This window comes from Anas acuta, chromosome 5 (genome assembly GCF_963932015.1).
Source record: "Anas acuta chromosome 5, bAnaAcu1.1, whole genome shotgun sequence".
NCBI classification, from domain to species: domain Eukaryota; kingdom Metazoa; phylum Chordata; class Aves; order Anseriformes; family Anatidae; genus Anas; species Anas acuta.
In genome coordinates, this window is record NC_088983.1 from 52,094,462 (window position 1) to 52,118,176 (window position 23,715).

General features: G+C 46.8%; 3 protein-coding genes across 4 annotated transcripts in view; 2 read left to right on the forward strand and 1 right to left on the reverse strand.

Annotated features, from left to right (window-relative positions):
- The window catches only part of LOC137857764 (uncharacterized), a 150,423-nt gene that overhangs the window by 56,466 nt on the left and 70,242 nt on the right, over positions 1–23,715 (reverse strand). The gene's annotated exons all lie outside the window — the stretch shown is intronic.
- ACCS (1-aminocyclopropane-1-carboxylate synthase homolog (inactive)) lies at positions 2,353–18,351 on the forward strand. 2 transcript variants are annotated; one of them, XM_068684702.1, is made up of 16 exons: positions 2,353–3,548; positions 4,728–5,338; positions 6,739–6,798; positions 7,670–7,681; positions 9,557–9,627; positions 10,179–10,248; positions 11,381–11,447; positions 11,898–11,995; positions 12,580–12,657; positions 13,616–13,716; positions 14,423–14,512; positions 15,543–15,588; positions 15,738–15,879; positions 16,441–16,583; positions 16,967–17,120; positions 17,351–18,351. In XM_068684702.1, the coding sequence occupies exons 1-16, from the start codon at positions 2,918–2,920 to the stop codon at positions 17,647–17,649; spliced, it is 2,673 nt and encodes an 890-aa protein (XP_068540803.1). In that variant the 5' UTR covers positions 2,353–2,917; the 3' UTR covers positions 17,650–18,351. The 2 variants fall into 2 exon arrangements, with proteins under 2 accessions (XP_068540803.1, XP_068540804.1); XM_068684703.1 differs by lacking the exon at positions 7,670–7,681.
- The window catches only part of EXT2 (exostosin glycosyltransferase 2), a 77,588-nt gene continuing 77,218 nt past the window's right edge, over positions 23,346–23,715 (forward strand). Inside the window, exon 1 of the mRNA XM_068684704.1 lies at positions 23,346–23,507. The gene's annotated coding sequence lies outside the window, so the exon portion shown is untranslated. The remainder of the gene's footprint in view (positions 23,508–23,715) is intronic.

The following is a 23,715-nucleotide window of genomic DNA, read 5'->3' on the forward strand; positions in this document are numbered from 1 at the left end:
CCTTCAGTCAGTCACAACCTACAGAAGTAGTGTTATGATAGTGGAACCTACATGAATCCAGGTGTATATATATAATTGGTCCCTCTTCATTTTAATCCTGCAATTGTCAGAAGTAGGTTTGGTCCCAGGAAATGGAATCCATTCCTTTTCTTCGTTCCCTCTAACATATGAAGTTGGACACTCAGATTCACTTTATCTCTGTTTGTTATTAGTCACGGGGTCAGCCAGTACTTAAGATACACCCCCAGACCCACCGCCGCTTCCTGCCCCAGGGAATCCCATTAACAAGCTGCATGGGGTGAGTAAGCAGGCCTGACTCTGACCTAAGCAACTTGCACAGAAAGAAGGAAAAACACCATTCCTCTGCTCTTTGTGTGGCTGATGCACTGAGTGTGAGGGTGGACAGTGCCCAGCAGTTCCCACAGCTGCCTCTGCCTGCATCTGGGCACGTCCCGTGCTTCTGCCCAGAACTTCTCAGGAGTGGCAGCGTGCTGTTTAATCAGCTACAAAATTCACCCCAACTCTTCCAAAAAGTCAGTCTCAGGGAATCTACATGAGTAATCATGAAATTGCTATTTTTCTTTCTTTTCCTTGTCCGGCTCTGCTTTATGGGAGGTTTCTGAAGACTGCCTTACTGCCCTCTGGGGGCTTTACTGCAAAGTACCTCAACCAACCCTTTGGGGATGTGCTAAGAGCACGAGTCCCTCTAAAATTTTGGCTTCCCTTCTCATGTCCTTGTGCTGACCCTGCTTCTTAAAGCGGTCACCAAACTGTACAAGGCCAAGTGCAGCCCTGCTCTGGCTGCCAATGCAATAAGAAGCCTACAAAGAAGGTATCCGTAAAGGTTTTGTGGGTCTTGCTTGCTCTGAAAGCCAGTGAGATATAAACCCATCTCCAAAAACTGGGATGAGATGGAGGAATTGGTGATGAATTAGAGATGCCCTAATGGTCGCCATGAGGTCCAATGTCGGTTTTGGTTTCCATGCTTTATTTCAGTGACGCTTTGTGACTTTTCAGGGGCTGGGCTGAGGGTTTTGCAGGGGGATTGTGTGGCTAATCGACATTACTATTAAGTTTTAAGCACCAGAAATATTTGTGCCGCTGGGCAGAGCGGGGACAGCCCAATAAATCCTCGCCGGGGCTGCAGCACCCTCTGCAGGGCTGCGGGGCCGGCAGCAGCACCCCGAGCCTCCCTCGGCTCCAGCCCCCGAAGGGAGGGACTCTTTAGTGGGAATATCACCTTTAGTGGGAATATCACCTTTATTTAATGTGAATATCACCTTTATTTAGTGCGGCCCGGTGTTCTGGGGTGTGCAGGGCAAATGCTGGTGCCTGAGGTTTAGCTGGTCGCCGGCTGTTTGCGTGAAGGTCTTGGAGACCCAGAGCAAAACTGGGAAATTTAGCACTGTTTTTGGGGGGGTATTTTCAGGATTGTGTATTATGGCTTTCTAGACAAGGAGCTGAGGGTCAGGGGAGGGTTGCCCAGGCTCTGCAGCACTCGGGTGTTATCTGCTGGGATGAGAGGGAGGCAGGAAGGCTTTGGGAAGGAGGGCGCCGTACGGCAGGGCTTGGTCTGCACGCTACAGGAGAAAGGTAGTGAGGGACTTCTGCCAGCCGAGCTTTCCTTCTTGCATGGCAGAGATGGAAACAAGTGAGCCGTGAGCGAGAAAATAGCTCAGCATTTGTTATTGCCAATTTATGCGATGGTTGAGGGCTCCGTGCCTTGTGGTGCTGGGATGCTGAAGCCACAGCTCCTTCTGCGGCCAGGGCTAAGTGGGGAGTTTATGGGGTGTGCAATGGCCCCGGGGTGCTGCGGACTCTCGGGTGGCTTTGAGGAGCTTTTTAAGGAGCCAGCTCCGTGCTGCCTCTGGTCTGTGTCTATTTGGTGTTAAACTTTTGTCATCGGTGGCCCTGTTCATTGCTGCCCCGCTCTCTGTGTGCTCCAGCAAGCAGGGAGGGCAGGCGTCCTTGTGTAACGGAGCCAGTGCACGGTGCCTTTTTGCCTTGAAAAACCCTAGGAAAGGGGAAAAAATTAAATAAATAAAAATCTTAGGGAGCCACACAGAGGTGTGGAAGCAGAAAAACTGAGGAAATCCCAACTGCGATCTGAGCAGAAGTTGCGAGGCAAGGCAGTACCGTTTGAAAAGCATTTTTTTTTTGCTTTTTTTTGCTTTTTTTCTCCCCATAAAGGCACTTTTCACAGAACTCGCCACCATGACCCCGAAGCCGGGCATTTTCGCCCCCTTTTCGCCCAGCTTTCGCGGCGGGGGGCCCCCTCCCGTCCCCTCCCCTCCCCTCCCCTCGCTCCGTGCCGAGCCGAGCCGTGCCTGGCACCGCCGGGCGGGGACCGGGCGAGGCGGGGCCGGGCGGGGCGGCTCTGGCACGGCTCGGCACGGCTCGGGCAGCCGCCAGCCTGACCCATCATAGCCCAGACAAGCCGAGCCGAGCCGTGCCGAGCAAAGGGAGGGCTGAAGGGAGGCTCTGCGCCTTCCCTCTTCTCCCGGCACGGCACGGGAGCGCGGCGAGAGGCTGGCACGGGCTAAATTATCCCGGAATAAGGGCTGCACGCATGTGCTGTCACCCCGGATGTGAACATGCCGGCACGGCTCCCCGCTAGCTCGCTCCGCCCGGCTCTAGCGGAGGAGCCGAGCCGAGCCGAGCCGTGCCCAGCCGGGACAGGGGCGCCGGCGGCCGCGCCTCGCCCGTGAGGGGCCGGGGCCGGGGCCGGGGGGGGGGGACGCGGAGCCCCCGGGCGGCCGTGAGGGACGGGGGGCGAGGGGCTCCTGCGGCCGGGGGGGCGGCCCCGGCCCCCCCCGGAGCCCCTCGGGCCGTGGGCTCGGGGGGCCGGGTGCCGGGCTGGGCAGGCTCGGAGCCCCCCGGCCCCGCTCGCCGCCGTGTCCCGCAGCCCGCGGTCGGGATGGATTTTCGGGGGAAGAAGTACGAGAGGGGCAGCAACTGGTCGGACCCCGAGGTGGTGGAGCTGCTGCAGCTGTGGGCCGACGAGGCGGTGCAGGTGGAGCTGGAGAGCTGCCTGCGCAACCAGCACGTCTTCAACCGCATCGCCGAGGTGCTGCGGGAGAAGGGCATCCACCGCACGGGCGACCAGTGCCGGGAGAAGATCAAGAAGATGAAGCTGGAGTACCGGCGGCTGAAGGACAACGCCAAGGCCCCGCGGGGTGGTCGAGGCTGGAAGTTCTTCGACGTGATGGACCGAGTGCTCAACAGCCGCCCCGCGCTGCCCTACGCCCTGGGCGGCGGCGTGATGGCCCAGCAGGTGCTGCAGGGCGCCATGGTGGAGAGCTACCACCACCGCCACCACCACCAGTTCGCCTTCGGGCACGCGCAGCACCCCGAACTGATGGAGATCAAATGTGAGGAGGTGAACTCTGATGAGCACTGCTTGACCCCCGAGCCCCCAGCCGCCTTGGCTTACCAGCAGAGCTCCCCCGAAGAAGGGGAGATGGAGAGAGCCTTCTTGGAGAGGGCCCAGGACGACTCTCCCATCTCCAGGGTGGAGGTTCCCACTGAAACCAGTGTTTCACCTTCAGGTAGGGATGGCCTTTTACATTCCAGCATAAGGTTGCTGCCTCGTTTCCCAGAAAGAGATGATTTTTTTTTTTTTTCTGGTGCGGAGATGGACACCTGGTTTGGTTTTCTTTTTATGCGCTGGCGTTTGGATCCAATAAGGATTCCACGTCCCAAAAAGCTTTAAAGTAGAAGGCTGGTAGCCGCATTAATAGTCTTGTGGCAATTCCCGAAACGTGTCTTGCTGCAGGTTAAAAAAAAAACCTCTACAATTACTATGCTAGGCTAAGTACCGCGTACGAAATCCAAAGGACTGTCGCATCCGCTATAAGCTGGGATAGGCATTTGTGCTGGATTTCTGCATATAATGCTGACAGTGCATACATTATTCAAAAAAAATAATAAAAAATTGCATGCTTTTTGGTGTCAATTGAACGTGACCAGGGCTGTCTGCAGGCCTCATGCTGAATTGTATCAGGAGACCCTCTTCTGCCCTTGCGACACAGCAAACCTGCAGGTGAAACTCTCCTTGCGCTCTGGTTAAATGTTTTCCGTATCTAATCTTTTAGACCACTCAGCAGTGAAGAATGCTTGGGGATAATCATTGCCCGGCTTTCTAATCTGTTAATTAGGACTTGGAAAGAAGATGTGTTTGGAAGTCACTGGTAGAAACAGATTGTGTGTGTAAAGGAGACGAGAGTTGGGGGTGCAACAGACGTTACTTGGCTGCTGTGGAAAGTGGAGTCTGGAAATCACAGAGATTTCCAGCCGGCCTCGGACAGGTTGATGGAAGAACACAGCGTGCTTGGGAGGAAGAGAGGTGGTGATCAGCGTGAGACTTATTTCCGAGATCAGGAAGAAACACGGTGTCCTCACCATGGTGGTTGCGTAGGTAGCCAAGGGCAGCGCTGTCGGAAGGGGTTGACTCATGAAGGTCAATTCAGAGAGCAAACGGGGAGCCAGGCCAGGGGCTGGCAGCGAAACGGGGAGCCCAGCACGTGAAGTTAAAAAAAACAAAAAAAAACACCAAACTAGCATACTCCCAGGATGTACCTGACTGATTTTACTTTGGTTTTCCTTTATAATCCTACTGTATTTAGTCTGGTGTTTTCTAGGAGGGGTAGTGGAAGGTTGCAAAATGCGTCCGCACCATTTCATTTGCTGCACGTTTCATTTTTCTTCCTACTTTCAAATATTCGCAGGTTTCAGTGAGTCCAACATGGCCAGCTCGTCACGGATGCAGAACGTGGTTCCCCGGCCTGGCTTCTCCGCCTTGCATCGCCTGAGGAAGAAGCGGAAGGGCCAGCGGGTGAAGGACCCTCTCGACGACCTCCTGCTGAAGACCCTGACGTCTCAGCGGGCCATGGAGGAGCGCTTCTTGCAGATGGAGGAGCGCCGATTTCAGCGAGACCTGGATGTGGAGGAGCGCCGGATGCAGCTGGAGCAGCGGCGCTTCGAGCTGGAGCGGGAGCACGAGTACCGCATGTTCAACGTCTTCGCCCAGATGCTCAGCATCTTGAAGCAGAGCCACAGCGGCTCCTCCTCTTCCATCGCGATGCCTCGGGGCTTGGACTTCAACCAGGCGCTGTCCGAAATGACCGGCCTTGGAGGAGGAGGCGACCTGCAAGAGCTGCGGGCTCGATCGCAGGCCGAGACGAGTGTTGACATGCACGGCTTCTGCCACCCCGGTGACTTCCAGAGGAGCCCCTACCTCTCTGCTCGGGGCAACGTCGTCAACATTTTCCGGGGCTCCACCGAGGAGGGGTACAAAGCTTATCATGCTGACAAGTACGATGAAGACAAGAACCCCAATGTGAGTGCGAGTCTCCGAGTGTTTTCCTGGCTCACGCAGACGTGGTGGGCCAAGCTGTTTGTTCTGGGACGTGAAATAAAAAGTAACTATGCCCATCACTCCCACGTCAAAGGTGAACGTTGTGTTCAGCACAGGTTTGCATGCCTAGGTTTTCCTGTCGGGAGCCAGCCAGTGGCAGTAGCAGACCTTCAAAGGCGAAAGAAACCTGCAGGAACACGCTGTTCCTCTTTTTTATCTCACCACCCCCTGAGGACAGTCACCGATTCTTGCTGGTGATGGGTGGTGGATGAGATAAAACCACAGAGCAGTAGACATTTAAAACAAAAAACCTCAGAACTTTCCCTGCCCGTTTCAGCTGTGCTGCTCGGTTGTAAGTAGCTCGTCACACACCCCCTTGTGGCACAGAGGCTGAATGTTAATAATTGGTATTGAATAAGTAACAAGTGTAGTGATTATAAATAATGATTTATCCGTGGGTTACTTTTATACAGATCCTGCATTCAGATACTGAACTACTTGAAATTTTTTAAATGTTTTGTTCTGAGCCCTGACTTGAGTCACACACAGTGTTGGGAGTTGAAAAATAGATTTTTAAGACACAAAAACACAATCAATTTTTTGATAGAGGTGCGTTATAAGGCAGAAACTCTCACTCCTACTAACTCTTCTACTGGCTTCTACTAACAATGTAAGTAGTAGATTTTTAAAGAAATGCCTAAAATTGGGCTTGTATTTTAGAAACATCATAAATGTACAATTGTTTAGGTTGCCTTAGGTATTTTTTTAAGTTTATTTATCCAGCCTCTTCCAGTAATGAAAATGTGCTAGTAGACTTGAGCTCTTCAGCATCTAATATATAATATAAAATAAGCAAGGCCAAATCCTAGACCTGGAACTGCAGGACTGTCTCTCCACAGGGGAAAATGTAATGACTGTGTTTAGGTGGTTATTTGAAAAAATCAGCGGAGTGGAATGGTAACGACTGATAAATGAGTAATTTTAGATAAAGAAATGTATCAAAAACATTTCTTCAAGCTGCTGCAGAAGTGTAAACCTCAGTTTCCCCAGAATCGTTTTAGATGTGTTTGCAGTTAGATGCATAACGATGAGGGAATTCAAGAATAAGTTAAACGTGTCTTGTGAAGAAGAACAAATTGTTCGTAGCTATTCATTTTCACAAAGTTTATTGTCTAAGAAGCTAAGTGCCTGAGATATGTGTGTAAACACTCAAACATACGTATACATCTCCAGTTCTATATTACGCTCTATATTTCTGTGAACTGTGTTTTGACTTCCTTGGTAAGCTCTTTGAGGGCACATCAGTGAAGTGACAGCGAAGGTGGTGGTATGTACGTGGGTTTTTTTTGTGTCCCTAAGTGATAAATTCTTTCTTTTTCTAGGGTATAATTAATTTTGGCACCAGTGAGAATAAACTCTGCTTTGACCTGATGTCTAAACGGGTAAGTTCTATTCCAAAAAGAAAAGCAAATGTGCTGTGTAGTTCCTCCTCAATGTCTCTACCTTCCCAGTATTATTGCTGCCGTTCAGGGTTCTCTAGTTAAGTTTCTCCTTGTGTATTTCTTATGGTTGGAAGTCACTTTTGAATCCAGCTCTTTGTACACTTACTTATGTTATTTTAGCAGGAGGATAGGAACAGGGATATTTTTCTGTTCCTTTTCATAGTGTGTTTGTGGGAATGTATTTGGCTCATTCAAATACTTAAGACTCAGTACTTACATGAAAATAAGATGAATTTTATTTCCTCCCACTGACCATATTTCATTTAATACAGAAGTCTCAGAACTAGTTTTGATCTCTCTTTAATTTCGAGGGTCTTCATAGCCTGGGACAGAGGAAGTTGGCTCTGTCCATTGTAAAGTTTCACAGTTTGGACTCCTAGTTCCGAACTTCCCTAAAATTTGAGAGGGTGGCAGCAGTGAATGGGACATCTTGTGAAACCTCTTGAAATCATAGTGGATCGGCTGCTTGTCAGACACTTTGTTCAATTGCATGAAACAAATGACATGAATCAGGAATAAACAACAAAAAAGACAAAAGAAAATGACAGACCTGTGCCTTAGAGGAATGTTTCTTGATTTCCATTAAATTTATTGCCCGGATTCAGCCTCCAAGGCGGAAAGGCTGCACTTTTCCTAGCTGAAGCTGCCTGTGGGGAGGGAAGGTGGCTGGGGTTCTGGCAGTCAGTCTCTGCACTTTGAAGCTCACTGTTACTCCCGTTCCACCAATTCCCACCCTCAAAATGTTCCTTGTTTTATTCCTGCCCGCCACACCACTGACTCGGGGATGCTACCCCACCACTCGGCCTTCCAGCTAAAAGAACAGGTAAGGCAGAGCTGCTGCCTGGCGGCTGTGCACACAGGAGGTGCCCTCTGGGCTGTGTAGGTTGTACCTCCCTTCGTTCACTGTCCTTCCCCTACACTAACACGGCGTCTGCAGCAAGTAGTGCAGAGGGAGACAGCAATCAGCTGCATCTTCGTTAGCCTTATCGTGAGAATAAGCTGTAGTGTGATGAGCCATCGTGCAGGTGGCGACGAGTTGGACAGTGTTATTGTTTCTAGCTTCTTTGTCACAGCCCAGAGTTACAGCAGGGCTTCACTGAATGCTGTCCCAGCTGGGATTGCAGGGAAAAATAATTTGTTGCTATTAGGGGAAATAAATACTGTTCCCACTGAATAAAGCAGCATATCAGATTTCCGTCTTCAACGTTTGACCCTTAAATTGGATAATTAATATTCTGTGGCTTGAGATCTCAGACGATCTTAATTTTAGATGGCCCTTCTGATTTCCTTAGCCCTTAAAGCATTATCTCTAAGGGTTCTCCTCTTTATTATTGCATAGCCCTTTTTGGCCAAGTCTGCTGATACGTTTTATGTTGCATTCTCTAGACAAGTTTAGGAGAGAGATCTAAGGAGACATAGTTCTGTGCTACATAGGCTTCGAGAACATCTGCAGATGAATAAAGGAACTTTATTCCCCAAATGTCAGGTTGTAATTCTGCATGGGATGAGGACGGTGTCTTTAAACTGTCCGGTTTCCAGAGCTTGGCACAAGTTATTAAAACACCAATACAGAATGTTGTGGTTTTGTTATTCTGTGGTAGACATTCACACTGCATGTTAAATTTCCTTCCTTTTTTGCACCATCACTTACTTGTCGTGTCCACACTCCCCTGTGTTTGTTAGTATTAACTCATAGATTGGTTGCCATCAGATGTTTGGAAGTTACATTGCACATAACATTTGTTTATCCCCTTTTTGTTCGTGTCAAATGTCCTTTTCCTTCTGGCCTGATCACCGCTGCACTTCCCCTTGCAACTTCATAGAACTGGATTTTGTGAAACCCTGATAATGACAACCTTGAAAATATTTAGATAAAAGCAGTGTGCTTATTTTATCTAAATATAAACATTAAAAAGGGCTCTAGAGCTTGCCCACAGTTCAGGTGAATCTGACTTTGAGAACAGAATAAGCTCCTAATAAAGGACAGAATACCTGCCCTAGGGAAGACATTCAAGAAGATAATTTTATTTTTCGCTTGTCTTTTGAAGGCTCCTGTTACATTCTAATGCTTACAAGGACTTACCAGAATTGTAGGTCTGAAGTAACTTGGAACTGAGATATAAATGAAAGGTAGAATTCATTAAAAATTAATATGTTGAAAGTTAAAAAAAAAAAAAAAAAAAAAAAAGAAAAAAGGAAATATGTATCAGATTGTGATTTTAAATCCTGTCTCTTTCTGACAATATAGACCTGAGCTTTCATGATGCTAGAGCTTCCACAACTGGTATTTAATTGCCAGCTGAAAGCTGCTGTTCTTATAATGTGGCAGAGCACTCCTTGGGACACTTGATTGCTTCATTTGTTCAGAAGGTCTTTGGCAGGCTTCTTTTTTTATGGACATCACTTGTATTGCCTGTTTGGCATCCTTTCTGTAGATCTCTGGGCAGAGAAGCTTTGGCTGCAATCATTTAGCAAAGACCTTCCATAAACTGCAGTTGTCACTGGTCAGCTTGCTGATCGTTGCCTCTCCCAGCTGCATTAATTCTGGTGGTCAGTGGCTTTCTCAATCCAGTTTTGAGGCTGTTGAAGTTTTGTGTGTATGTGTCTATGCAGGTGTGTGCCTGCACGTGGATCTATCTATTTCCATGTTTCTGGTTTCTGTGATTGTGCTTTTAATGCCTCTTTCTGTTGCTCACAGCTGACGCAGACCGATATGAACCTCATGGAACCTCCACTGCTTCAGTATCCTGACTGGAAGGGACATATGTTGTAAGTCTTCCCATGCCTGTAATGCTTCGCTTTTTGAGTACTTGTCTGATGAACAAAGGGGATGAGTACAAACCACTTCTGCTACACATTAGTTAAAACTTTTCTAGGTCCCTTAATCATCTTTTTCTTCTCAAAAGTGTAAATTAGTCACCCAGCTAGTTAAAAACCCAGTTAAAAATCCAGTTAAAAATCCTTTTATGTAAGAGAAGATGCTGATTTTCTAAAGCCAATGCAGTTTTAAGAATACTGTATACATTAACAGATCAAGTAACTCCAAAAAGTTCCTTGAGACATCATGAACACTGAATCCTTCAGCTCTGTTCTCAGTTAAAGCTCTTCAGAAATGTATGCCTAGCTGTAGCCATTATCCGTGACACCTTTGCCATGTGTAACAGTCGTGTCTGTGGCATGGGCCTGAGCTATCCTGTTTTCTAGCTATCTGCATCAGACTTTACTGTGCCCTGGCTTTATTTTCCTGAGATGCGGACCTGGGGAAGCCCAGCCTCTTGGAGAATAAGCTGAATCAATATTTGCTTTTGTGTCTTTCTCAGTTTACGGGAGGAAGTGGCTCGGTTTTTGACCTATTACTGCAAGGCCCCTGCACCTCTTAAGGCAGAAAATGTGGGTAACCCACTTTCCATTGGTGTCTATTCTAATGTATTGCCATTTGTTGTCAAACAATTTCATCTTATTTTTTTTAAACAAGTGATTTTGTAAGATGACAGCCTTTTATCATGTAAATGAGATTGAATCATAGCCATTTTAGTAGCTTTTGATGAACACTTTAGCCAAAACACTTCAGTTCTGCTGTTCATTTGCCTTATTCTTTACTTTTGTGTGCCAACTTTTCATGCCATTGCTTTCAATGTGGCTTTATGCTTTTATCTCCGTATTCAGCTCTGGGACCTATGGTGCTTGTGTCCCTCAAGGACAAAGAGTGCCCATTGTTTCAGCTGGGTTTAATTTTTTTACCATTTTGCTGCTACACCTCAGGACAAAATCTGTCGTTAAGCCAAGAGTAGTTTTACTTGGCAAGAGCAGACTTTTTCAGACTTTGCAGGACTTGCTGACCTATGAGGGATGCAGGCTGGGCTCGGTGCATGCATCAGTCCTGTTTTTGCTGGGTTGTAAAGGCAGCAGGAGCAGCCACTGCTGCTCTGGCTACAGTAATTCAAGCAGAGGCCCCTGCTTCACATATGCTGAAGTTGTGACTGATCAGTTTGCTGATCATTGCCCCTCCAAGGCAGCAGATTCTACCTGATTCTTGGATTGAACTCAAGGGACCTTGAGTCTTCTAGACGTCAAGGGACGTTGGTCTTCTAGAAGTAGGAGTCAAAATTGCCCCGTATGAGATGACAATTTCCACTGTTGCACAAATTTGGCAGGAGGCAGGAGCTGCTGTTACCACAAAGAGAACATAATGCCAATTAGCTGGTGACAAGGATTTTGCCTTTCTAAAGCTTCAGAACTATTTCCCCCCCCCCCCCCCCCCCCCCAACATAAAACCTGCTATTTCTAAATACTATATTACTTATTACAATCAAGAAAGGCACCTGGATGAAGCATCATGAAACAGAGTACAGGATTAAAGTTATTTCTGGTAGAAGTGGGAATTCAGCAGGAAAATTCTGGGAACATCCGTGCTAGAGGATTAGGGAGCAAATATATTTTGTTGATACTGTCAGAAATCATTTTTTGTGGTGGTATCTTTCTATGGACTGATTTATCACTAACCTGTCTCTTTCTTCTCTAGGTGATTGTTCTGAATGGTTGTGGCTCTTTGTTTTCTGCGTTAGCTACAGTCCTTTGTGATCCAGGAGGTAAGTGGATTGCCAGGAGATGTTTTCAATGTTTGTTTTTCTTGGGAAATAATGAGTTACTCAGTTTAAATATTGTTTGATAGAAGCAAGGTTCTAGAACTGCAAGGTTCTTGTTTCCTGCAGCATTGTGCTGTGAAATTCATCACCTTCACACTCTGCAGATCTCTGGTGCTCACACTCTGTGTCTCACCCTGTCTGCCTTCACTGTTTGGGGTGTTCTGTTTAGCCCACTAAATGTGGGCTATGTTACCGAGGATGGATGTACAGTGTCCTAGTTCTTGCAGAAGACTGAAGAATTAATACAGAAATAAAGTAGAGAAAAAGGCAGTAACATTAAAATGTTTCCAGAGGGCATAAGTGTAGAAAAGCTTTCATGCTTAGCTGAAGTATGCTAGAAGAGAGAGAAGGACTAGGGCCTGTTGCTGACAAATTTTGTTGTCTCGGTTCCAGAGGCTGTTCTGATTGCTACTCCCTTTTACGGTGGTATCACCCGGAGTGTCTTTCTGTATGGCAATGTGAAGCTGGTGTACGCCTATTTAGACAGTAAGGTAAGAATTGAGAGGAGGGAATACATGTATCAACCTCTGCAGTCAAAAAATAATTGGCACAGGAAAGTATCAAGCTCTGGGGACCTCAGGACAAGGCTAGGCAGCAGCCTGTGGGTGTTTTCCCATTTATTGTTGGGAAACTGGACATGTAGTTTTCAAGAAACTTGTTTGAGGGCATAAATCTGGATTCCAGTCTTCTCCTTTTCTTGCATGTTACTTCCCATAAACATTCAGTAATGGCTGTTGAGGGGGGCAGATGGCCATTATGAACCTTAGAGACAGAAGTAGGTGCTGTCCCACTAGAGATGGTCTGGGGTCGAAGAGCACATGGAGATTTGGCATTGCTTTAGTTATTAAGAATGGCCAGAGAATTCTGTGCCTGTGGCCTGTCTATGACAAACATTTCTTTGATTTCATTTATTTACTCTTTCTGTAGTATAAAAAGATAAGAGTGGATGCTCTTCATTGTTGGTCATTATTGTTAGGTTTTCATTTTGTTTTGGGGGACGTTTCTCAGGGGAATGGCTCAAGTTGACTCTGTTGAAATAATTTGGCCTTTTTTGTATGTTTGCGATGTCTTTCAGATTACTGGAACAAGCACTCGGCCTTTTCAGCTTACAGTGGAAAAACTGGAAAAAGCCTTGCAGGATGCCCGTGCAGAGGTGAGTGTACCTGAGCTTCTTATTATCGGTCTGCAAGTATTCAAATTCTTTGTATTAGGTCAGCGGTATGTTTGAAAAGGCTGGTCCCAGAAATGGCCTGAAGACCAAAACAATTTCAGAACCTAGTGCCTGGCTTTCTTGTGGTCCTTACAGAAAGGCTGAGATCAGGCTCCTTGCAAATCCTGTTTGCACTTGTGGCAGAGTACTGAGCCTCACTTGCATGAGGAATCCCACCGTGTCATATGTACCTGGGCATGTGCTACAATGTAGGGACTACCCAGAGTTTCTTCTTTGGGAAGGCCAGCTGAGTTACCCCCAAAACAAATGCTGTACTCAGTAGTGCAGCAGAATCAAGTAAGACGATGAAGAATATTTGCAGGAGGGGCAAATTTAGAAGGCAAATGCAGATTGTATTTGAATATTTAGTCTGTAGGTTTTGAAATTGTCCTAAACCGAGTGTAGGTTTAGCTGCATCTTTACATCGTTACTGGCTCTGACATCTCCGGCCGCATGTGCTCTAAATGTGAGCAATTTGCATTCTCATAGCTCAAATTCCTCTCTTTCTTGCCTCATTCATGGGCAACCTTCAGTAATCTGTTACTTCCTGATTGCTGATACAGCTGAGACACAATTCTCCTCCACGCTGAGAATGTGTGAGAGCATCTTTGTTATAAATTGGCTTACCAGATGGCAGCAATCATAGCAGAACTCCCCCTTTGCAAAATCGTAGACTGATTCTATAGTGTTTTCCCCAGTTCCCTTTGCAAGTGCTGTAATTATAAAAATATCTTAATTTGTGGCTAAAAGTTGTCTCTTACAAATCTAACCTTTGAGGTGAAATTGTCATGGTGGTAGCTGAAGGAGAGTCTTGTGTCGCATTCAGTGCTCCAGTGGAGGAACTGAAAATCTATCCTGTGATGAATGCTCTCTTACTACTGCATTTTTTTGTGTTCTGCAGGGCATCACTGTAAGGGCCTTAATTCTACTGAATCCCCAAAATCCCCTTGGGGACATCTATTCCTTGTCAGAATTACGGGATTACCTGGAATTTGCTAAAAGGTATGTCAGTTTGGAGGGCTCAGGTATCCCGAGTCAGATACGGCTTTCAGAGTCTGTCGGACCACTTGCTGTCTCCTAATTTATATGTGAATATTTTCTCAGACGGGCATAAAGCCTGTTCTTCACACAGCACACAGCAGGCATAAGAGAGGAGAGAGGGCTGGCGGGGAGAAGGGAGCGTGGACCTTCCAGTCATCAGGAGTGGGAAGGAAACTTGTGTCAAGGAATAAAAGCTTTATTTCGCGGCTGTGCTGTGTGTCTTTGGTAGGAATCTGAGTTCCTTTCCTCCCAGCTTTTCTGTATCTACAGAGAAAAACATACAGAAATATTAATAAATATTTGAATATGGCTGCCCAGCTTCCTTACTGATGCTCTCTGAAATTGGGTCAATTCTGAGTGGGTGGTAATACATCGTACTCTTGAAGGGTGGTACCTGCAGCAGTTCATTTTCACAAGTGCATTGGAAATGACTGATTTTTTTTCTCATTGTATGGTTGCAGTGTGTAACAATTAGCTGGATATAACTCAAAGCGATTCAGTGTACACATAACAGACCTTCCTAGCTGTCAAAAAGTGCTTCTGTGCTACAAAATTTGGTGTCCCTCTTCTTTGTATAAAGCCAGTCTTTGCAGAATCCAGAATTTCTCTTTGCTTCTAAGCCCAGAAGCAGCATTTTTTTTGTAACTTCCATTTTGTCCTTTTGCAGACATGAATTGCATGTGATAGTAGATGAGATCTACATGCTGTCAGTTTTTGATGAATCAGCCACGTTTCACAGTGTCCTGGGCATGGACAGGTAAAATCAGCTCCTACTTCCATGGCCATCTTCCAGTGACAATTCAACATGATGCCTTGCTGAGAACTTGTGACTGGAAGTTAAGTCATGAGCTAGCAAATTCTGAATCTGCGTTACACTGTTTGTTTTTGTTATTATTATTGTAATTTCTGAATGGCAAATGCATTTTTTTTCAAGTGCAAGGAAAAATCTAACAAGGAAAAAATGTTCATTTTCTGCTGTGATACCCTTTCCAGCGTGTGCTTTGGTACTTGCTTGTGCCAGTCCCCCCAGAATGGCAATGAATGTTTCATTTCTTGAGAGTGAGGCTTTTCTTTCCCATTTAAACATTGCTGCCTCTTTCCCATGTTTCTGTTGATGCTATAAAGACCTTCTGTTGCTGTTTGCTTTCTTTTTTTCATAGAGTAGTCACGGATCACAGTGTCACTACAGATTTGAGAATGGGTTTTATTAGGTATTAATTTAACGATACAAAATGTTTTGCAAAACTCATATTTTAATATATTTATTGTAATTGTTTTTTCTTTCTGGTTTTCACCAATGGTGCTATCTTTCTTTTTGTGTTCATTTGCAAAGAAATAAAATTATACTTGGCTGTTTTCTCAGCATTGCTGAGCTTGGACGTACAGTATTGCAAAGGAAGAATCTCCTTCTGCGAAGTATTGTGGTTTGAAAGAAATAAGGAAAGAAAATTGCTTTAAATTCTTAGAAATTGAAATCAATAGAAATTGATTTGTAGCATTAAATGTACAAGCTATATACATGCAGAAAATCTGCACGTGAAATACAGCACCTGCTGGAAGTATCAATATATCTGAAATATCTAAAAATCTTATCTAAAATTAGTTCCTGGGAGTTCCTTGCTGCTGAAGTTAGGTCAGATCGGGATTTTCCTGCCTGCCTGCTGTTCCGTGCTGCGCTGCCTGTCACTGTGTAATGCTGCCTCTCTGTTTTCGCAATGCTGCACTGGTGACCCAAAAGCTTCAGCACCTATGACACTAACTGCCCATCTGCATCCTTCTACATACAGATTGCCTGATCCACAGAGGACCCATGTGATGTGGGGAATAAGCAAGGTGAGTGCTGGTTGCCACCGCGCCGTGGCTTCCTCAGCGCTGTGGTTGGCTTGCTGTCCTCAGGTTCCTTATGCAAGAAAGAACAAGGCAATGGTTGTAGGATCTCAGCCTTCCTGTGCAATAAAGTAGTCTCTCTGTGTCTTTTGCAGGATTTTGCTGTCTCTGGGATTCGCTTTGGTACTTTGTACACAGAGAACCAAGATGTTGCTAACGCGGTGGCTTCTTTGTGCTACTTCCACGGGGTCTGTGGACCTGTCCAGCACAAGGTTGCGCAGCTGCTTAGAGACAGAGGTGAGTCAGCAGCTTGATGTGGGATCCTCTGCTGGCTGTGTGTCTTGGTACCTCATGGGATCCTTGTACTCTCCCAGACGGTCTCTTGTGTGTGCAGTTGGCAGCCTTCCCTGATCCTGAAGCTGCCTGCGTAGGCCATGGCTGACAGGTCCACAGCAGAGCAACATCTCTGCAGAGCTCCCCAGCAGCAGTTAGAGGAGCAGCTGTGAAGAAGCTAAGTGTGTAAAAGTAGCTAGTGTTGTGCAGCACCAGCTGAGCAGAGGCAAAAGAGTACAACCTTATGGGAAGAGGGGAATGGAACTGGGATTTCTAGCTTTGCCCTGCTTGGAGTGCTAACAGTCCATAGCTGTAAAAGCCATGACTGTAGGGAAATGGTGAAAAAGATGCACACAGACATGAAATTGCTAAATAGTTCTTGTCCACATTTCTGTTCTTTGAGGAAACAAAAAAGGAGTTGAAAGGTGAAATGTAAAAAGGCATTGTGAGTATTTTAGAAACCTTAACAGATCTGAATTCTTAGGCAGTTTGTAATAATTTTTTTCTTCTTCTCCCTTTGGTTAGACTGGATCAACCAGGTGTACCTGAGGGCCAACCATGCTCGCCTAAAAGCTGCCCATACGTACGTGACAGATGAGCTGAAGACACTTGGGGTTCCTTTTCTCAACCGCAATGCAGGCTTCTTTGTCTGGATTGATTTCCGAAAGGTTGGTAGGCCTAGGAAAGGAGGCTTCTCCTGGGACAAGGGCAGGCACGCGATGCAGCTGTGTCCAGGGGAAAGTTCAATATTGTGATATGCATTTTGGTAAAACCCCATCTGATGTCTGGTGAGCAGAGGGAGGGACTGCCTCGTATTTCTGTGTGTGCTTTTCCTTTCGTCTGTCTGTGCATTTCCCTCCTTGCAGGAATCTTACTGCTCTCAAGCCACTTTCCTCCCCATTTCTTCCTTTTTATCACAACTGCTGTACTTCAGAGGTAAAAGGTGTCTCCCCTGGCCTTTTTAGACCTCATGGGAATCACAAATTCATGAGGATCTCAGTGAGTTAGCCTATATGTGACTAACCTCTGGCCCTTCTGGTGACTCTCCCAGTACCTTAGGACAGGAACATTTGAGGAGGAGATGTTGCTCTGGAGGCGCTTTCTCGATAACAAGGTCCTCCTGTCCTGCGGCAAAGCCTTTGAGTGCAGTGAGCCTGGATGGTTCCGCATCATCTTTGCTGACAAGACCCACCGACTACAGCTGGGTGAGTGATGTCTTTCCTTCTTCCTCCCGCTGGAGTTCCTGCAGCAGTTTCCTCCTCTCCTTAATCCTAAACTATCCTATTATTATTATTATTATTATTATTATCCTTGTCTTCTCCATGCTTCCTTCCTTTCCTTCCATCCTCCAAATTTTTCTGGATCCGACTGGGATTTGGAGACCCTTGTGGCTTAAACTAATCCACCAATATTTCCCCTCTTTATGCCTCTGCAGGTATGCAGCGGATCCGCAAGGTTTTGGAAGAGCGAGAGCAGGAGATCCTGGCTGAGGAAAAGGAGCAGCCTTGTCAGTCAGATCAAGATGGCAAAGCAGATAGCACAGATGAAGTCATTTTTGTATCCCGCCACCAGGAACCTACCTGTTCTGGTAGCTCCAACCTTGGTGACCTCATTGGCCTCCTGCAGCAGCAGATGCGTTCATCTGACTGGCTCCAGAAAAACACAGCAGAGCAGTTTGCACAGGAAAAGCCAGAAATCTACGATGTGTTCAGCAAACTGGTGGGGAAACAGTAGGGGTCAGCGTGCCTTCAGGGGTGTTCCTGAGCACCGAGTGACTGGCCCTGGGCCCCTAACAGCTCAGCATTGACTTCCAGCAAATAATATATTTTCTGTATAGCAAGAAAATCACTTTGTAAAACCCCTCCTCTACCCCCTGTTGGAGGTCTGATTTGTATTATATAGGTGCTTTCCTCGGATTGGGGTGAGGGTAAGGAATGATGGGGGTCTTGTTCACCTGCTGCCCCTCGTCCTGCTGCATCACTGTATTTTGTATTTCATTTCTAATGAATATGCTCTTAACTCTCTTAGAAGGTCTTGTGGAGTCTTTTTTATGCTTCTCATTTCACTCTTTCTGGGAAGATGGAGACATGACATTGTTAACATGTGTGAAGTTTGCCTTTTCCTGAATGAGCCCAAACATAATTAATTTTTTTCAGTGCCAGAAGATGACTGCTTTCACAAAGAAATGTTTTTGGGAGATAGAACGTGGTGTCAGCCCAAAGCTAGCCTCAGCTAAGATCAAATAAGCATGCATACGTGGGGCTCTTAGAACATGATCATTTATTTTGAGTTCTGTAAAAGCTTTTCATTTTGAGTTGTTTCCCATTCTGTTCTCAGATCAGACAGTATCTAACCCCCTTGGTTGGTGAAATGCCTCTTTTTGTTTCTGTCCTTCCTGTGTAAATAAAAAACACCTATTGGCCTTTTTTAATGCCATTTTCAAAGACGTTGAAGTGCACCTTTCTCCTCCTGTAATTTGTTGGCAGTGCCAAGTTACAGCTTGGTAGCATTACGGAATCTGTTTAAGTTATGAGTTAGAGAGGTGAAAGATAAAATTCAGAGTAAATCCTGTGATGTCAAAGCAGTTTGAGCTTGCTGATCACAACTGAAGAGCAAAGGCATGCGTGCATATCATAACTTGAATCACCATGGCAAAGGGAGCAAATAATTACTGCAGCTGAACTTTGGTGAGTTGTGGAGCTGTGGGGAACTGTGGGGACGATGAGGAGCAGAGTGACCAGCTGCTGAGGAGAAGGTTGAGCTGCTGCTAGAAGGAACGGGTCCGTCTCAGACACCATGGTGTGGAGGCAAGGTTGGTGAGATGAGTGCAAGGGACAGATAGAAGCATCATATTTGCTTGGTACTTTATTATTTTTCCAAACACAGTATTTCTAAAGACATTCTGAGGTTGTTATAATTTTGCACGTGCTCTTGATTGTCCACAAAGAAAGCTATAGCACGAGACAGGTCTCCTTATGAGAGTGGGAGGTAAAATCTGCAGCCAATATACAAATAGACTTACTGGCTTGCTCCTCTTATTTATGTACCCCGAGGAGTATCTGCAACAAAAATTTAGGGAGAAAGCTCTTTGAAATGAAGAACAAAGTAAGGCTGTATAGACAGTAGTTAAAGCTGTATTTTAGGGGATTCTTATAGCAATTTCAAGCCATTAATTGCTCCTACTTTCGTTTGGATGTTCTAGTCATTTCTACGGCTGGAGCATGTTACTATGCAACATTCACATGGTTGTAGATGTTTACTGTTCAGAAAGCATGGGTTTGGCACTGTCTGTATGGAAGTGGCCAGTGAAACACGCTTCTCCCTAGGAAAGAGACTGCAGTATATTTTCAGAATCCCCATCGCTAATATAATGTGGTCCAAGGTCACTTCCATCTGAGTTTTTGGTGACTAAAAATAGCAGGGGAGATGCACATTTTTTTTTCCATGTGTTTTCAGGTTTAGCACCTGAGGAGCTCTCCGCTGAGGCAGCTTAGCTTCATCAGGGCTAAAAAACAAACAAAAACCTGGAAATGAGGGAAGAGAGAAATGTGGTATCATGGGCCTGCTATTGGAACAGTCAGCATTCATTTTGACTGTACAAAACCTGCAAGCCTTGAAAATGGCCTTCTCTGGATGAAAAGAATTGTTGAACATTAAGAAATTCCTTAATTTCCCTGAAACCACATCAGGGAAATCTGATCAGTGGAGCCACAGTGGGGGCTTTCTGTGCCAGAGCCCCCCGGGCACGCTGTCCTCCCTAGGCTGTGCCTGTGTCAGTGTTTTGTTCCCTCTGCTGTCTCCGTGTCAGATGTTCTCTGTGCACACTATTGCTCATCATCATCATTAATGTGCCTTTTTTTTTTTTTTCCCTTCATGGCAAATCCGTACATGAGGGGAAAAAAAAAAAAAAAAGATGCAGAAATGAATAAGGTCTGAGTGCCCCCTGCATTTCTTTTTCCAGTCTGGCAGGCAACAGGCAAACAGAACAGTATCTGAAATGATGAAGCTGGTCAGAGATATATTTTTATAAAAACACAGCATTTTTGTAAAATAAGAATGGCCATCAAGTTGTGTATAACACTCTGCTTTTGTTGCTTATGTCCTCTTTATATCCACTGTAGTTAAACAATGATAAAATCCACTTTGCTTTTAATTTTTGTTTTCAGGTTATGATTCATTTGAGTACAGAAAGGATGCTAGATCTTTTTTTCCAGTCTTGTTTTTCGTTTTTTTTTTCCTTTTTTTTTTTCCTCCCTCTATCCCAGGGGAATGTTCAGAGTTTTTCACTTAGAAGAGGTAATTTCCTATATAGCACAGCTTTCTGTCATAGAAACTGCCCTGGTCTATATTTCAGGTCTAACCTTCATGTGCCCATGTTTGTGGGAGGGGAAGATCAGTAAATCTCCATATTATTAACCTGTGTTACACTGCAGCTAAGTGAACAGCATGGGTATATATATTTTTTATTTTTTTTTTCAGTTACTTGGTTAGGGAATTCCTCTGCTCTCTTGCTGTCAGCAGGATTACATTTCATCGGAGAGATGGTCAGACTAATGGCTGGATAAAAAACCTTCATGAAGAAAGCCCTGTGAATCCCCCCTAAACACATCTACATCTAAAGTATCAGGCATGCAAAAAACATAGCCATTTTTGCACTTCTGAGCACATGTGCAGCCATTTTAGTGAGACAGGCTCACTGAGAGAGGATCACTGCTGTTTTTTTTTCTCTGAAGCAAATCAGATTACATCATGAAGAACACAAGGTAACCTGCAAGGATATATGCAGAAATACACGTATTCTGATTGAGAAAATCAGAGGGGCAAGGTACACTCATTCTTCACTCCAATTTCTGCTTTATTTATTACCAGCTTACATAAAGCACTGGCAACTGACCAGTGACAAATGTACGTTAGTCAGAGATGGTTATAAATACTCTGCTTTTTGTCCTCAGCTTGCCGGGATCAGTTATTTTTAGTAACGAGCCAGTCGACCTTATCAAAGCGGAGAATCAGAAATAGTCTGGAAAAACACCGCGAGGAAATGCTGTTTTTAGCAGCTCCGTCCCCTCGCCGCTGCCGGCCAGCGAGGTGTGAGCGTGCTGCCCATGCGCTGCAGGGAGCACTCGCTTGGCAAAACACGACTGCCTCTGCACAGCGTGACGGCTGGGGGCTGTGGGGACAGGGAGAGGCACCGAGAGCATCTCAGTCTGTGTCCCTCTGTCACCTTAGGGTTTCTTCGCAGGGAACGCTTGCTCAACTGCATCTCCTCACAGCTCACGTCCTTCCACAGGAGCCATAGCAGCAGATACTGACATTATTCTTTCTCCTTTTGGTTTGGGAAGGCAGTGAAGTTGTCCTCAAGTTATGAGGTCAAATATAGTGCTTGCTGCCCAGTGCCACGGACCGCGGTGCAGCACTGCTGGAGGTGTGTGATGGCTCGAGAGGCTGCAGCTGGGCAAGTAGCTGCTGGATGCAGCTTATTGCTCAGCCTAGCTGTAAACTCAGGGACATAAATGAGGATATCGTTTAGTTAGATGCAAGGCAGTGCTGTATCTGGTACAATATCTTGCTTTCTCTTACACCAGAGCCAAACTGCTTCGTTCAGTCCAGTACCTGGATTATCCATAGCAGCCATTAGCTAATGTTTTAGAAGTAAAATACAAGCGATGACTTTTACTTCTGCTATGCCACGGCCTGAAAATAAGGTGGAAAAGATGTCTGCAAACCATTTGTTTTCCATTTCCTATTAGCCTTTTATTATTATTTTAATTATTTATTATGAAGGAGTTTTGAGGATGTGCTGCATCAGGAACCCCACAACCTCACCTGCAGCTGCTCTGCATGCACGCAGACCCAGCACGGCAGGGCTCTGCGCTTGTTCCTCTCTGTTCTGTGCACCGATCGTCCCAGCAGAAAATACACGATGGTGCTGCATGCGACAGCAGGCGAATGTATGGCGTGCTGGCAGGGCACTGAACAACAAATTCCCAGGTGACCTCAAAAGGGTCGAATAAGGCAAGACACGAAGGGCGAAGCGAAGTGAGGTAAAATATGCGATCTCCTTTGTACGTTTATAAAAATGGATAGCCTGTTACCCAGATGCTGATGAATATTTTTACAAGCTATAAATGGCAACCTGCAGTCCAAAAATAGCGCTGTGCTGCAGACTTGTCTGGCTCAGCAGCATCACCGGAATACCAATAGGCTCCCTGATGTGGTTTCAGGGAAATCTCTATCAAAACAGACTACCTCCTCCATTTTTCTTGCTGTTCAGAAATAGAAGAGCTGATGCTGCTTGCATATCTTTCATTTTAAGCTCTTAAAAAAATCGCGCTGCCTTCCAAATTCTCCTGCGGTGATGGAGCTGCCAGCGGGACTCCTTCCATGTCCCAGCCCCAGCCACGGTGCTGTGGGGATGGGGATGGGGAGGCAAGGAGGTGCCAGCAGGCGCTGTGTGGGCTGGATGTGGCACGGTGTGTGGGTGTCCGTCCTTGTCACACGCCTGGGCCACAGCAGGCACTGTGGGCAGGGACACCCACTGCTGTTTCAAGCTGGGTTGAAAGCCTGAGCGAGCTTGTGCTGGGTGTGAGGGGGAAGGCAGGAGGTGGCTGCCAGGGCTGCTGACACAGGGGCTGGTGTGGGGATGGGACATGAACGTGTGTTCAGCTGTGTACATGTGGTGACGGTGTGGCATGTTGACACCTGCTTTTTGGAGTGAAACTGGTGCAGAGGTGGAGTTTTTGGGCCCCTCGCTACAAGAAGGACATCGAGGTGCTTGAGCGGGTCCAGAGAAGGGCAATAAAGCTGGTGAGGGGCCTGGAGAACAAGTCCTACGAGGAGCAGCTGAAGGAGCTGGGCTTGTTCAGCCTGGAGAAGAGGAGGCTCAGGGGCGACCTTATCGCTCTCTACAGATACCTCAAAGGAGGCTGTAGCGAGGTGGGGGTTGGCCTGTTCTCCCATGTGCCTGGTGACAGGACAAGGGGGAATGGGCTAAAGTTGCGCGAGGAGAGATTTAGGTTAGATGTTAGGAAGAACTTCTTTACTGAAAGGGTTGTTAGGCACTGGAACAGGCTGCCCAGGGAGGTGGTGGAGTCACCATCCCTGGAGGTCTTCAAAAGACGTTTAGATGTAGAGCTTAGGGATATGGTTTAGTGGGGACTGTTTGTGTTAGGTCAGAGGTTAGACTCGATCTTGAGGTCTCTTCCAACCTAGAAATCCTGTGATTCCGTGATTCTGTGCTGTGAATTTACCCTGCTGCCAGCAGGCACCCCTGAGGACATCTGGGGAAAGGTTTCACTGAATCACCGAGCCATTAAGCTTGGAAAAACCTCGGAGATCCCCCACACCACGCCCCCAGCTCCCTCAGCCGCTCCCCACAGGGGCTGTGCCGAGGCGCGGCGCCCTCCGGCCGCCTGAGGGCGGCCTCGCAGCGGCTCCGCCGCCGGTCACGGAGCGGCTGCGGGGGGGGGGCCGCACGCGTGCGCAGCCGGGGCCGGGCCGCGGCGGAGGGCGAGGGGCGGGCGGGCGGCGGGCGGCAGCGGGGACCCCCCGCGGGGCGCCGGGCGCTGGGGCCCGAGCGAGGGCGGGCGGAGGTGAGCGGGGACCGGGATTTAGGGTCGGGGAAGGGGGGTGGGGGCTGCTGGAGCCCAGCTGGAAGTCCCCGTGCAGTCAGCGGTTGGCATCGTTTAGTCGTGTTGGGGGGGGGGTTGTGGGTGTGTGGAGGGGTTTGGGTGTCAGTCTGCTGAGGCGGAGAGCCTGTGGGTTGTTAATTGAGTTTAGTAATGATTATGCGTCTCTTCC